Source organism: Vigna unguiculata, chromosome 3 (assembly GCF_004118075.2).
Source record: "Vigna unguiculata cultivar IT97K-499-35 chromosome 3, ASM411807v1, whole genome shotgun sequence".
NCBI classification, from domain to species: Eukaryota; Viridiplantae; Streptophyta; class Magnoliopsida; order Fabales; family Fabaceae; genus Vigna; species Vigna unguiculata.
Genome location: NC_040281.1, coordinates 55,562,740 through 55,578,280, shown reverse-complemented (window position 1 = coordinate 55,578,280; position 15,541 = coordinate 55,562,740). Strand labels below are relative to the sequence as shown.

The 15,541-nt window shown below is 30.3% G+C and overlaps 3 protein-coding genes across 4 annotated transcripts; 1 reads left to right on the top strand and 2 right to left on the bottom strand.

The window, feature by feature from the left end:
- The first annotated feature begins 702 nt into the window (after window positions 1-702).
- Window positions 703-4,213, top strand: LOC114177297. Of its 2 annotated transcripts, XM_028062578.1 has the most exons (3): window positions 703-1,868; window positions 2,728-2,884; window positions 4,085-4,213. In XM_028062578.1, exons 1-2 carry the CDS (start codon window positions 1,293-1,295, stop codon window positions 2,881-2,883), a joined length of 732 nt encoding a protein of 243 aa, XP_027918379.1. In that variant the 5' UTR covers window positions 703-1,292; the 3' UTR covers window position 2,884; window positions 4,085-4,213. The 2 variants fall into 2 exon arrangements, with proteins under 2 accessions (XP_027918379.1, XP_027918378.1); XM_028062577.1 differs by lacking the exon at window positions 4,085-4,213 and having other exon boundaries at window positions 2,728-3,007.
- Window positions 4,214-9,314: 5,101 nt separating this feature from the next.
- LOC114176530 (uncharacterized protein At1g15400) lies at window positions 9,315-10,194 on the bottom strand. The gene has a single exon (XM_028061601.1). The coding sequence runs from the start codon at window positions 9,847-9,849 to the stop codon at window positions 9,508-9,510; it is 342 nt and encodes a 113-aa protein (XP_027917402.1). The 5' UTR covers window positions 9,850-10,194; the 3' UTR covers window positions 9,315-9,507.
- A 1,484-nt stretch (window positions 10,195-11,678) lies between these two features.
- Window positions 11,679-14,447, bottom strand: LOC114175876 (zinc finger CCCH domain-containing protein 32-like). Its single transcript, XM_028060718.1, has 3 exons — window positions 14,232-14,447; window positions 13,868-13,978; window positions 11,679-13,402 (listed from the first exon to the last, which is right to left on the bottom strand). The coding sequence occupies exons 1-3, from the start codon at window positions 14,301-14,303 to the stop codon at window positions 12,026-12,028; spliced, it is 1,560 nt and encodes a 519-aa protein (XP_027916519.1). The 5' UTR covers window positions 14,304-14,447; the 3' UTR covers window positions 11,679-12,025.
- Between the last annotated feature and the right edge of the window lie 1,094 nt (window positions 14,448-15,541).

Sequence of the window (15,541 nt, the reverse complement as noted above, 5' to 3'; positions counted from 1 at the left end):
TGTCACTGCAATAATGATAATCCGATTTCAAATAGATATTAGGTTGACCACTAATTTTGGTAGTCCATAGTTGTAACTAACAGTTTTGATGTTGTAATTATCTTAATTTCTTTTATGGAGTGGTTGATGATTAGATGGTTAGAGAAGTTGCAAATGGTGATACGTGTTGCAGCACTGTTGACACATTTGTTTTTTAGTTTGAGGGAGTTTAGGTGCATGTATATAATTTAAGAAAAATATAATATGTATTTGGAAAAAACTATGAATAATCTCTTTATTAGCAGAGAAATAAAATAAATACAAAAAATACATAATAAAAAGAATCAAATATAAATTTAAAATTTTTCTGATTAAAAATAAGAAACTTTTTTTAAGTTATATTAGATGATGTGAGATTTTTCAAAATATATTATTTTTACCAGTTCAACAATATGATTTTATTTTTTAATTTTTAATTTTTATTTTTTGATATAAATTGGTGTAGGTCATTAATTTTTAAAAAAATAAAATAGTGAATAATTTATGCAAAATCACGTCAGAAAATTAAAGATAAAAATAAAAAAATGGAAATGAAAGTATATTTTATATGATTTAATAGAGAGGAGGCAGGGAAGGAAGACGAGAAGGAAGGGCCAAAAATGACAACATAAACATATGGTGTGCTAGAGTGTATCCAAAAAACCCTACCACAAATTACCAAACTATCTATCACTCTCTCTCTCTCATAAATATGTTGAACCACAAGTGACCTGGTCGTTATTCACTGTTTTGGCTTAACCCATGTACACCCAATAACATTCAAGTGTTGGTGCATGTTGATGATTAGGGGGGGATAGGTTTTGAGAGTATAGAAAGTAGGAGATAGTAGACAGATACACGGTGATAACTGAGAAGGGTAGGGGTCCATCCATGCTTCCATCTTTACCAGCAACTCACTCCCAGACAAATATGCCCCAGACTCTAATCATTAGCCCCACACCACAATGCTCTCTCATTATTATTTTTCATTTTAAACCACAAGATCAAATCTTGGGTAAAACTATTATCTTTCTTTTCTTCACCGCAGGCACACACACATGGCTTTGCCTTCGTAACATGTCATCTTCTCCCGAATCACCATTATTATAATAATTGCTCTTCCAACTGCTCGTGATTCCAAATACATACTTACATACCCTGCCAAACATTTTATTATATATATATATTTGCTACGTATCTCGATGCTTCATTAGTCGTCCCAGTTGGATCTAGTCCACCGATTATTCATCTAGTCTTAGAAGAGTGTCTCAGAAATGGCTAACCAGGAAAAGCAACACAAGCGAGGATTCATGTACATCTACAAAGGTGGCATAGGGAACCAGAAGAAGAAAGAGTTGGAGCAGGATAAGAAATCCAATTCACGCAGTTGGTTGCACAAGATTTCCAGAACCCGAGTTTTTAACGGCGGTAGCGGTAACAGAGACGTGGACATTGGAGGTAGAGGTAGAGGGGAAGAATTTGTGGAGGCCAGGAAATCAACATCTTGCTTAGAGTTAGGATCACCTGCGGGGGGATTTGTGGAGGGGAGAAAATCAGTATCTTTCATAGAGACAGCTGCATCACCCGCCGCAAGAGGATTCACGGTTGAAGAGGGAAGAAAATCAGTGTCCCACATAGACAAACACTTTGCAGTGACGGAAATGGTTGAGGCACGAAAGTCCGTGTCCCACATCGAAACATTCTCCTCTGTGGCTGCATATCTTCAAGTAAAGGTTTTGGTCTCAGACATGCCGTCCTTCATGCAACTGCACGCGTTTCGTTGTGCGAGAAGGACATTCGATAGCTTGGAGAAGTTCAGTGCAAAACACATCGCTCATAACGTAAAGAAGGTACACGCTATTCCTCTTCACTCTTTATTTTCCTTTACAAAATTGTTTTACTTTTATAATTTGTTGATAAACGAATGTAATATGTATCAAAGAATTATTATTCTTACTTAAAATATTAAAGTAATGTGTAGTGATTAAAATAGATTACTTTTGAAGAATAAAAAATAAAAAGAAATATTGTGTACAAATTATATAAACTAAACAAATATGTAGGATCTTTACAAATTAAGCTTTTGATGTACATGGTTACACAATATTGTAGTTGTGTGGCGCCCATGGCTTGGTATTGTTATTGAATAGAGTTTGAGGCAAAAACCTGAAAAGTGATTTTAGATTATTTTGTGGGGGTTCTTTTTGGGACTATGCTTTTTGGATGATTGAGAATTGTTGAAGTTGAAGGAACCCCACAGAAGAATTAATGGCGAAAGGCGACTAGACGAATGATATGTTGACATTTTGTATCTCTCTTACTTTGTTGTTTATTGGATAGGAACAGAGTATTTGAAACTGGTCCAATGCCAAACACCTGTGACTAATAATAGGCTAAAGTGGAGAGTACATTGTAAAGATAAAATCCTAATTACAAAGTTCCCCAACACCCCATGTGTCAAACCCTCCTACCCCTAACAAATATTGTACCTAATCATGGATTATTTTTGCCATTAAAAGCTGCATTTTCAATTAATGACTTATGCAGAGCCTAACCCATGTGCAAATAGAGTTAGGGTTGGCTTATTCATATATCTGGTCAGAAAGATCTATAAAATATAGTGTCTCCTTCGTCTACTTTTTTAACCGGTGATAATTTTGTTTATTTATTTATTTATTTACAATTTATTTCTGGTATGTTCATGTGCAGGAATTTGACAAAGGGTATGGTCCTGTCTGGCATTGCATTGTAGGCTCAAATTTTGGTTCATTCGTCACGCATTCAACTGGCTGCTTTCTTTATTTTTCAATGGAAAATTTATATATTCTACTCTTCAAGACCAAAGTTAAGAAAGCTCTGGATTAAGGTACATATAATTTATACATATATGATTTAATTAGCAACCACTTCTTATGCTACCAAAAATTTGTATTCACTATATATTCAAATCAGATGTCTTGTCTGTAAATGAAAATTCACATTTTATTCATACAAATATTCTTCTCTCTTTCAGTTTTGCCTTTTGTTTTCAAGAAATTTGCCAAATTAGTGAACCTCTTCAATTTGGAATCTAACACAACTGGAATAATTTTTTGTTAACCTTATCTGTCATTTTACTGTATTTTATTTTTTCAAATATTTAAGTATTTTCAGTAATATTTTTTTTAGTGTCTTATTATATTTAATATTATATACCATAAATTTATTGCATAGAAAAGTATACCTACCTAGCACTATGAATCACATGGATTAAAAAATAAAAGAAGATGACAGACCGTTAAATTTATGAATGTTATGGTCCCCCATCCAATCAATGAAGGACTGATCAATGGCAATTGGATCCCTACAGCTCATAATTGAACTCAATGGTGTGCAGTTTTAAATCAAAACAGTATTCATTTTTTAAAATCAAATTTTAATATCTCAAATTACTTTTAAAAAAATCATTATTGGAGTATCATACAGTACATCATTTGTTTAACAGTGACGAGACAGCATCAAATTATTTTTAAATTTAAAATCAGAATTAACGGGACAAAGTCAATGGTTTAAATAGAAATGAACAGTGCTTCAGTAATAATTAAATACCATTATTTTAATTTTTAAACATACTGAATAAGAACATCATATATATTCCATTAAAAATCCAATATTTATTTCATATAACATAACCAAATAAGTTTTGCTAATAAATACTGGTGCTCACCACTTGTAAGACAAACATAGTATTCAAAACTGAATGCGAAATAAAATGAAATATTTTATAATATTTAATTCCAATAGTACATATAATATTTATTTACAAATTACAATGGAAAAAAGAATAGATGTAACCATCCATCTCAAAATATCATATTAGACTTATATCAACCAATTATCATTGGTTAAAATTTTTAAGCAAAAATATTATTTTTTTGAAAAATAATCAGTTTGAACTTATTATTGTTTTGTCTTATATGCATCTTTTTAAAATAAATTTAAAGTATTTTACGCTTAATCTCTGCAAAACAGATTTTGAAAATTGACTAAACTCATTTTTTTGACCAATTCTCTGTTGGACGAACAGGTCCAATTCAATTATATCAGTTATTATTATATTGTTGCGATGGATCGATCGTTACTTGTAAAGGCGTGTATTCTTTTGTATTGGACTTGACTTCTCCAAAATGAATATGAATGTAAGGAAAAAAAAAATATAATATTAATGATTAATAAAATAACCAGTTGAGATGGTTATTAATTTAAAACATTATTATACATTGGATTAATTATTTAATTGTTACGATAGAAAATTTATTTATTTGTCATTGAAGTACTGCATCATTAATTGACAAATTGAGGAGACATACAATTATTAACAATAATGTGTCCTTCTTTACCAGTACTTATAGTAAGTGTTAAGATTACTTTATTCAATACAAAATAATGCGTGGCAAAAGGGTATATTGGAGAACAATTTTGGCGTGTGAAATGTGAAAGTTTTGGTTTTGGAACCTATATATATATATATGGATATAATTGATTTTATCAACAAATCAAATCTTTGTATTTATATCTTCTTCATATCATATTTATATCTTTCTAATAAAGTAACTTATATAACTAATTTAAAATAAAGTTATTTAACTTATTTTATTAGGTTTTAATTTCATTTTATGTAGTGGTCTTGTAAATTTATAAATATTTTTCAAAGTTCATTCTTGCTTATCTTATTATCAATTTCTCCGTCACCCGTATTAAATATTACTTTTATAGCATAGATACAAGTGTATAAATGTTTGCATGTCCAGATTAGTCATGTGAATTATATGCATAATCATTGTTGTCGATGCTCAAAAATATTGACTCATTAGTTTAAAGAAATATTTTAATGAAAATATAGTAATTGCTAAAATTAATTATATATTACTATTATTGGGAAATATTTTTAAAATTTTAAATAAATTTATTTTTATTTTGTTATAGGTAATTTTGACATTATAAATATTCAAATATTACAAAATAAAAAAAAAAAGTTGGTTCCCTAAAGAATAACTTTTCTCTAATAACTTCTATGCTATGGGAGACAAAGAGATGAAAAATAATTGAATAAAAATAAAATAAAAGTTAAAAATATTTAGTTAAAAATGAAAAGAAAAATGAGGAGAGAATATGAAAATAATAAAATTAGCTTCAGGATCTTTTTGCAGGAAAGTCCCTGTGCTGCGTCTCCGCACCAACTTTCTGAACCGTTAGATACATCTCGCGGCTCTCCAGCTACATTCCATTTGCTCACCAGGTTGGGTCAAGTTTTCGGCCACCCACCGGTGACCATAGAATATAATATTTTATTAAATCTAATTAATTTATTTGTTTTCACTGAAAAACTGCATTTACCTATAATATACATTCACTTTTATTATATTTTTAATAAAGTATATTTCTAATTTTTTCTTTATAGTTATTAATGTATTAAAATAATACATTAATATAACAATAAATTAATAAATTATATCATACATTTTATAGCCATTTATTTATTAATGTTCTTAAAAAAATATTATATAGAATTTGTACAGAACAATTTAGAATAGACTGATAATATACTTTTTCTTCGTGGCTAACAACATAGGTGAATTTAATTTTTTCTTTAATTTCTTTCATTCCATATATTTTAAAATTTTATTATTTTATTTTTATTTTATTTTATTAAAGTCACGGTCAATATATTATTTAAAACTAAAAAGATGTGTAATGGTAATTTAACACCTCTTTGAAGAAAGTAAATGAAATTTTCTCTACGTGTACTAAATATAGGAAATTCTATTAGTATGTCGATAATAAAATCTAAAAATACCATTATAATTTGTCACATTTAACTAAATTTAGTTTAAAGATTATTATTTTAGTTCCTTAAAATTATTTTTTAAAGCTTTTTCTAAGTTAAGGGACTAGAATAATATGTTATAAATTTAAGAGACCAAAATTAGATTAAATCCAAATTCCAAACATTAATGTACTTACAAAATAATTAATATTTATTTTATATTAATAGTCATAGTTAGTTTTGATGGCTGCACAGGATTTAAGTTTTTAGAATTATGGTAAATTTATTTGTTTTGAGATGGAAATTTATGTTATATTTATTTTATTATATTGTTTACAAAGTTTTTAAAATAATTAAGATCAATGAGTTCATATAACCCAACTCGTATTTAAGTTGCGTTGAGTTAAAAATATATATGAACTTTGGAATATGTCTGAAATGAATCTAATCCATTAAAAATTTTATTTGTTTGTGTTAAAATAATGAGTTTATTATGTTATATAGATAAAAAAAGAATATTAATGTAACTGTTAATTTTTTTTTTCTTGCAAATATGTAACATCATACAAATAATCAAGTGAAAAGCTCAATTTTTTTTCTTGCAAATATGTAACACCGTACAAATAATCAAGTGAAAAGCTCAAGTAAATTTTTCTAAGATATATACGTTTGTTTAACTAATTGAAACTGTTTACCGATGTAAGCAATGAATATAAATACCAATTGATTCGAATATTTGCAGATATGAAATTGAGTTAAAAACATGTTAATATTAAAGTTATAAAGTAATTATGACAAAGTTTCATCGAAGTTAGATTTCATGAACCAAACTCTATCAACACTCTACACAATATATCTCTAACATACTCAAGAAAATTCACATCATAAGCATACAAACTCTAATTCCTTATAAGCAAGTTCTAAATCTTTATATAAAAATACTAATTCCTTAGCTATTTTAACACAAGATTTGCATTTAGAAAAGATGTCTAGAATGACCTAGAGATTAAGTTTATGTCTAGAACCCAACCTCTTGGTTGTTCTATCTATGTATAGGTTCCAAAACATTTTTCAATGATTAGATAGTACAACAAAATTGACATTTCATCAAGCAAATTAATAGTAAAGATAGAACACAAAAGTAATGAAATAGATTATATTACATAGGAAAAAACTACAAAGAGTTTTACGTACATTACATCCAACCCCAATGAAATGGAAGTTTAGCTACTCCTATACATCTAAAGCTCAAAAGGGAATCAAACTAGTGGAATGGATGGTGGAAGATGAAGCTTCAAAGCCTTAGAAGTGCCTCTGTCCATGTGTTGGCCTCTGCTACATTTCCACAATCAAAAGTTCATCATTTTGTTTAACTTTCGATATTTTAACCACTTGCAAAAAGTATCTTCTTGGTGGTTGAGCATAGATTCTCACTAGACAAGATATATTGCTTTTTGTTTCCTGTCTAACTACTTTATCTCGTTGGGCGAGACAACATTTTCATTCGATGAGTGTCTTGCTTCTCATTGTGTGAGCAATTGAGTGGTTGGTTGAGAGGTTCTGACAAACAACTCTATTCTTTTTCAATCTTTCATTTTCCTACAAAATAATATCACAAAAAGAGAATTATATCCATGTTGAGAAAAAAAATTAAAGTCCTATACTTTTGTATAAAAATAGCACAAAACACATGATATAAAGCCAAATAAATGATTCTAATAAACATGATTAAGAGGTAATTATCACACTTATCATCAATAACTTTGAATATGTAGTGGTTAATGAATTTGGAAAAAGAGTTTCCTTAGCAAGTCATTATATCTTCATTCGCTTCTTTATCAAAAGTGATAAGACAACAATTCTTTCATCATTTTCCTTATCTTTTCTTTCTTTATTTCTCTTTTCATACTTGTTTCAAAATTTTATTACTTGCATTCCCAAAACTAAAAGAACCTTAAGTTGGTAGGAAAAAAAATTCTAACTTAAGTTGCTAAAGTGTTTTGTTTTGAGTTTAGAAACTTCAAAATTATTGAGGAATGAGTAATATCATGCTTTTGGAAACAATTAGGGACATGGGTGTTTTATTATTTATATTGTGTAATAAGTATTAAGTTGAATTTGATTAGAATGGTCAAAAGTAAAATTTAGATGTTTATTTGACACAAGTTATACAAGATGAAAATTTATTATTTGCTTATAGTGTGTAGATAATTTTGACAATTATAATTATAATTTAATAAATTTATCGATATAATTTTTAAAATTATATATTTACTGAAAATTGAGTTTTATAATGACATTTTTTTGGATTGATGAAAGTGACAGTACTTAAGTGGTGATTAGTTTAGATGAAGTTCAGTATATATTGAAAGGTAAAATCATCAAGTAATAAATAAAATATTTTTTTTGTTATAGATATTAGTTATGTACATTTATAAAGGAATACTTTTAATATTTTCATAATTTATTATATATACATATATATTATATTCATACATATTAATATTTTTTTTTATTTAACCCTTGTGACTTTTATCTTAAAGTTCACTTTTCTATTTCATATGAGCTCATTTGTAAATTATTACTACATATATTGTTACTTAGAAACTTACATTTATATACATACTTGATCTGGATTTTAGTTCTCATCGACCAACTTTAATTCGGAAATATAAGTTTTGTTTTTAATTTTTTGAGACCATGATAATATCCTTCAAATCTTATAGATATTATCTTCTGTTCTTATTTGACTTCTTCTGCAGCATAGTCAAACAACAATGTTACCTTAATAATATAACCAGACTAACCATTGTGCTTAACACTTATATATGTTACTACTTAGATGTTTGTTTCTTTATTAGATGTGAATTTAAATACAATATAAATGTTTCATAGAAAAATTTAATTAATTGATTTTTTTATATTAAAAAAATCCTTATCTTATTGAAAAAAAATTACAATAGTTACCTCTAAAAAGCCATTCAAAATGTAAGGATTATAAACTTAAAACAAATAGACAACATTGATTTAATCTACTCTTTCCTAATATTTCAGCTTCAATCCTACTGGCAATAGTACCAAGTTCAAGGTTTGGTATGTAATTAATAACTATAAATTATTATAAAAAAGGAGAAAACAAAATCCAAAAGTCCAAGGTTTGGCATGTAATTAATAACTGTAAATTATTATTAAATAGGAGAGAAAAATGCTTACATTTTGCAATATTTTATTGTAATAAGACAAAACCATATGGAGAAGTAGTTTTGCAGCAAAGAAGAAAACCAGCAACGAAAAATAAAGGTCAACTGAATTTGAAAAGCATTACCATCACAAGACAGATTGAGAAGAAAAACGGAGTGTTAACCTAAATCACTGTGGGGGTCTGTATTGAAGAAATCAGAAAAGCATCAAATGAAACTAAAACTAGTTTATAACTATTTTCCTTTATTTGTAGTCGAGAGAATTAAGCGATGTGGGATATTTCAGCGCAGTGAAAGGAATAGATGTAACTGGCATAATAAGTTTATTACACATCCATACGATATGTCAAAGGAATTTACAACTAACAAACCCAAATCCAAACCAGGAAATTGAAACAGAGAACAAAAAAGATGAAGCAGAAGCACTGATTTACAAGTTGGAGAAAATCAGAAAGAAGGAAGATGATGGTGATGAGTGATACATCACCTACGTCTTTTAGCTTTAGTGGATTTTGCAGGACCTGGTTTCCGAAACACAGAACAAAAGCCACAGGTTGCTACCTTGGGAGAAGGTGGGTCCATGGATGCCGGTGCAACGTTGACCGTCCGATAAGGGCGTGCTCCGTCTGATCTGCTCCGCTCCAACCTGACACTAGATTCAACACCCTGAACCTCCCTTTGACCTTGTTGGTTCTGATTATTACTAGCCTTAGCTTCCTGGTTCGGATTCTGGTTCTCAAGGCCTGCGATGAACTTGTCATCCCACACCAACCCTGAAGATCCTTGTCTTCTAAATGATGTTACTGACCTCTGAAACTCAGTCATCTCTCTCTCTCTCTCTGTGTCTGATGTGGTTCAATTTGAAGAAATTTTGAGGTATATGATGATGTTTGACCTTTGATTGGGGAAAATGACAGATATAAGAATATATATTGTGAAGAAGAAAAGCAGTGGAGAATCTAATCTCTGGGTTTGTTACCTCTGATTGTTAAAGTTTTGGACAATCTTCACACTAATTACATCCTACTTTTTTTGACTCGAAATGGAGTAACATATGCAGCAGGTGTTCAGAATTTGTGTCATCAAGCTACATATGTAGTAGGAAAAATTATTGTATGAGGAGGTGCCATTTGGTGGACTTGGTCAATTTTCACAGATGTAATATTGCGTTTCATGATTTCAGATCATTCATTAATTTATTTATAGTGAGTAGGGACAAGGGTTGTGTCTGTTAATAAGATCGTTGAACCATTTGAGTTGGGCCTTCACAGTTTCCACAGATTTCTTTGTTCAACCTATGTTGACCCAACTTAATGAATCTTTACTATCCACGTTTGGAAGAATGATGTTATTTTTATTTTTTATTACGTTATTTATTATAGTTTGTATTTTTGTTCTCTTTTGAATATTTTCATTTATTGTAGAAAGTATTGTGAGCATATTTTTTATAATACTTTGAATGGGGTTTGAAAGTAAATTGGTTGTCAATTATTTGTGATACTACTTATCTGTATCGATTAAATGAAGAGTGCCAAAAGAGTCAAAGGGTCATCAGCATCTTGATTGAGTTATTGGGTTTGCTTTTACAGCCCCGTCAGAATTTTCAGGGTTCCATAATAGTTTACTTCTTGTGTAAACCAAATCCAACCATTCAAATCACCCTGTCTCACAATTCATTTTTCTACATATATATTTCTAAAAGAGTAATAATGAAATAGTTAATATTTTAGTATTTTTTAAAGAATGCATATTATGTCGATTTTTTTATTTGTGTAAATGAAATATCAAATCATTTTAAAAATAGAACCATTTTAGACTAATGTAAAATTATACATATAACCTATTTGAAAAAATAATTTAACAGTGAATTTCAAAAAATATATTATTCGATCGAAATATATTAAATATCATGATATTTCATAAATTAGATCAACATAATTTAATCAATCCAAATTGTGTAAAATAGTTTAATTAAATAATTATAGACGCGGATACGAGACAAGTAATATATAAGATATATCCATTCATCCTAAATTTTAAGTAAATCCATGACCAAAGTTTCATAATCTATATGGATGGACATAGTATAGAAAGAAACACCCTATCGTGTGTTTCAATACTATGTTTTTAGAGATTAAAAAGAAAGATATAAGGGTTAGGTTATAGCACTTGAAACTATTAAAAAATGAATTCTGACAGCATTAGAAACAATGAGCTCAATTAAAATAAAATTACATGATGAAAGTCCCCAGTAAAACAAATAGTCCGAATATCTGTTAATAGTTCGGAAACCCAAGGAATAATTGATCCGTTGTTTTTATTTTACTTTTTTTTATCTAATTATGGACCTCCTACAGCATTGAACCACCCTGGTTATTATGTGGTGAGAAAAATGTTTCATTTCTGGGCAAGATTAATATAATAAATAATTAGATTGTTTCAGTTGAAGCTGAAAAAAAGCAGCAACACGCTTACTAATCAACAATCAATATTACAAATGTGTTAAAAAGGTTTCTTTTCTTACCCGAGCAACAGTAATTGTCAAAATCCTGAATTTTGGACAATTATCATCATATAGTAAAAACACTGTCCAAGCAAGTCATGAATCTAAGCAGCAGGTGTGTACATGAAAAAAGGTAAGCTAAAATCACACGTAAAATTAATGTAAAAGTAATATGCTCTCTAGATTAAGATGTCCTGTCCAAATCAACATATTGAACTAACTACAGAATATAACAGTTCTAGTCAAACACTGGTTATCTAATATCTATCTTATCCGCCTCAGGCCTCAAAAAAACCTTCCACTCACTCGAACGAAAATCTATCACCATCTACCAATGGCAAAAACAGGGTCATTGTACCTAGCACGGTAAAGGATGCTAAGAAAACACGGCCATCAGCCAACTTTATCCTTTATCGTAGGTAAACATATTAGTATCATCAATCATCAGTCATTTTAATCTCATAATTCAATTGTTGCATGTCTTGCAGCCACGTCTCACTAATCCATGGTCCTTTTGTCCTTCAGAATTTCACTCAGAGGTTTGGGATCCTGGAAATCAGTTGATGTACGTTGCCAATGTAAACCTTCTTCAGCCTTCTTCTTCTCTTCTCTAATTTCTGCAAGAGTCTTAGGTCCTGAAAATGCAGTAGATTCCTCAACAAATCCCCTTTGTTTAAAAACTGGTTTCCTGGATATTTTAGATGACAGAAATGGTCGTTTAGCTGGCTTTTCTCTATAATGCTTCCTTGGTTTGGGTTGCTGGGAACGCCTGAATAACCTGTGCTTGTTAGCGATTGAAAGAGTTTCAACCTCTCCAATCGAATCTATAGCACTATATCCCAGTTGTGATGTCAATCTTCTACTTGGCCGCTGCTCAATGTCAGGCCTCTGATGCCTTTCCTGGTTTCGAATCATCAAAGAAGACGATTCTTGTCTTCTTAAGAAACCTGCAATGGGAGGTCCATTATTTTCTCTACGTCTCCTCAGATGGTCACGTAGATCTAAATTATTGTCATAGGCAGCCATCTCAGCTGACATCCGTATCCTTTTCCTGGAGAATATAGAATCTAAGAATATATCTCTGGAATAAGTACGAACTGTTCTGCCATTACCATGAGCAAGGTCACTGTCAAAACATCTGTAACCATCATATGTTTCTTGTGGATACAGAATATCAGCTTCCTGGCACATAGTATCATACTCAACTGGATCCTTAAATTCATACCCCAAATACTGTTCATTCAGCTCTTGCTCACTCCTATCAAGCACTGGTAAATATTCAGAATCTTCCTCGTAACCCATGTTCTCCAGTTCATCGTGAACAAGAACGTCAAATCCAGGGGAATGAGGGGATGATTCCCACCGCTCCTCAGGCTCAATTTGACTATTTACTCGCTCCTCCGAACTCTGCTCAGTGCGTAAATGAGATACATTATGAACAAAGCCATCATCTGGAAACGGAGAGTCTGACCTACTCACTGCAGCTTCTTTATATTCAGAAGCAGATATCACTAGGGGATCGCCTTGCTGCTTAACATTTTTGGTTAACTGTAACTGTTCCTTGGGCTGACGCTTAAAATCAGACAAATGCTTTGGAGCAGTTAAAGATTGGTGAGTTGGTACTGACACTACACCAGTTCCATTTCCTGATAATGTTTTATTTTCTAGATTGAGTGCATCGGTGCTTCCATTATCATTCTTCACAGGTTTTACAGTAAAAATGCTATCATCAGACCCATGCAAAAAAGAGCATTTGTCACCTTTGTTGCAGAATCCATTGAAGAAAAAATAACACGGAACCATTGTCTTGTTTGCAGGCAATGAATTCTGTGCAGGTTCAGATGGCGCTGGCACTCCAGTGTGCCCATCCAGAGGCTGAGAAAAAGGATAAAAATCAATCAGACAGTCATAGGAGGTTAAAACTGGCCTGAGAGATAGAGATTAGTGTTAAACAAGAAAAAATATAACAAAGTGGATATCAAATACATGGGGAGGGGGTGCGTGAAAGAGATAACAGTAACCAAATGGATATCGAATACATGTTTTTTTTTTTAAAATATTGCACGAGAGTGACATGTACCAGTGTGCTAAGGGTTTAACAGAAACACATCCTTCATTCAGCATATATTTGAGAAATAACCAATACGCTTGTTTCAGAAACCGTAATAGAAAAAACAGCAACAGAGACAAGCAGACTTCTATTCAACCACACACGTGCAAATACTATCCATAATATCAGTGTTTCACTTAAGCAATAAATTGAAGAGCAAATGAGAAGTGAAAAATGCGAGCGAGCCTTCAATTCATGACATAAAATAAATAATGATTAAAAAAACTCACAGGGTGTCTAAAAGCACACGTTGGATTCAGGCATTGGCCAGATACCCAGTACCAGCAATCCCTAGGGTTAAGCCTCGCAATCTCATTGTGCCGATACTCACATTCAGCCCCCTGGGAAACAAAGAGCAAAATGCATAAAATCTAAAGATAATGAAACATCAGAAATTACCAAAAGTAAAGTCACGTAGACTCCAGAACACCAAGCATTGTATAATCGAAGCACTGGAAAACCGAAAACAGAACATAATCGAAAAGGGTAAAATAAAACTAGGTTTCCCACAATCGAAGAAGATAAGAAACGGCATACGAAACGAGGACATAGAATTGCATTGCAAACAAGTGAAAGCGAGAAGAAAGAGAGAACCTTTTTGCAAGTGAGGGGAGAGGCCAAAAAATAAACGCAATCAGTGTTGCGTTTGAGCGAATCTTCGTCCATATTGGGAGAGTGAAAAGGGGTATTTGGAAGAGAAGAAGAAGAAGAAGGAAATCACCACGTTCCAATTTCGCTCTCACATTACCGTTCAATGTTAATCAGTGGTGAATGGCATTAGCAACCCCAAAGAAACAACCATTCTGATTATTTCACTATTTCACTGTTTGTGGACAAAGACAAACAAACCACCAATATGGTTTAGTTGGACTTCCAACCTTTGGGCTCAAATTCGGCCCATCTATCTACCCATAATTAAACTTTAGAGGATTTCTTTCGACACCTCCAAACCTTCTTCTTCACTCCCAAACATATTTTAAATTCTAAAAATACCTTTTAATCATTTGATAGAGTAAGGGGATCTCAACCTTCCAATATCGACTTTCAATAAAATACATTATTGGATGTTGACTTTCAATAAAATATTTTTGAAATTTGAAATTTGGTTGGAGGTGCCGAAAAAATCTTGGAGGTGCAAGAAAAATCTCGTGACCGTTATCTATTTTGTTACAGTTATCTATTTTGTTACAGGTTAAGCATTAACTTGGAAAATCTTAACTTGAAAAATAATTATTGTAGACAAATTTGTTATGAATTTTAAATAAGCTTATTTAAAAAATATAATTTGAAAAAAAAAAAAAATATATATATATATATATATATTTGATCTTTGAATATAAGTAAAATAAAATTACTTCATAAATAATAAATATGAATGCAAATAAAAAAAATATTTTTGAAAAAATATTTAAATAAGTTGGGTAAAAAAACATAAATTTAACTAAAAATAATATTGTAAAAAATTAACTTCATAAATTTAAATTTTAAGTAATTATTTAATTGCTAAAAGTTTACTTATAATAAACCGTTATCATAAGTTTTTACTAAATAGTTACTTATACTAAGCATAAAAGAATTAATGTCATTCGATTTAAATTTAATATAAATTTAAATAAAATTAAACAAATATTATTTTTGCTTTAATTGATTTTATTATTTTTATTACATTAGAATTATAAACATTTTAAAAGATTATTAAACATTTAATCATAAAAATCATCAAATAAATTATACTATGATATAATTTAAGTTTAATTATGTCTTTGGTCCCCATTTTAGAAGCAAAATCTCAAAATGGTACCCAAATTTTTAAAAGTCTCAAAATGGTTTCCTTTTTTGTTGAAACGTCTCACGTTTGCCTTTTCCGTTAAGTCAAAGTTGACGCCGTTAGAGGAGTGTCACGT

Excerpts from the sequence above, each read along its gene's own strand:
- LOC114177297 (XM_028062578.1), top strand. The coding sequence starts at position 1,293 with ATGGCTAACCAGGAAAAGCAACACAAGCGAGGATTCATGTACATCTAC. Across the intron at positions 1,869-2,727 it reads TCGCTCATAACGTAAAGAAG|GAATTTGACAAAGGGTATGG; the intron begins GTACACGCTATT and ends GTTCATGTGCAG.
- LOC114176530 (XM_028061601.1), bottom strand. The coding sequence starts at position 9,849 with ATGACTGAGTTTCAGAGGTCAGTAACATCATTTAGAAGACAAGGATCT.
- LOC114175876 (XM_028060718.1), bottom strand. The coding sequence starts at position 14,303 with ATGGACGAAGATTCGCTCAAACGCAACACTGATTGCGTTTATTTTTTG. Across the intron at positions 13,979-14,231 it reads CTCCCCTCACTTGCAAAAAG|GGGGCTGAATGTGAGTATCG; the intron begins GTTCTCTCTTTC and ends TTTGTTTCCCAG. Across the intron at positions 13,403-13,867 it reads CGTGTGCTTTTAGACACCCT|CCTCTGGATGGGCACACTGG; the intron begins GTGAGTTTTTTT and ends CCTTTTTCTCAG.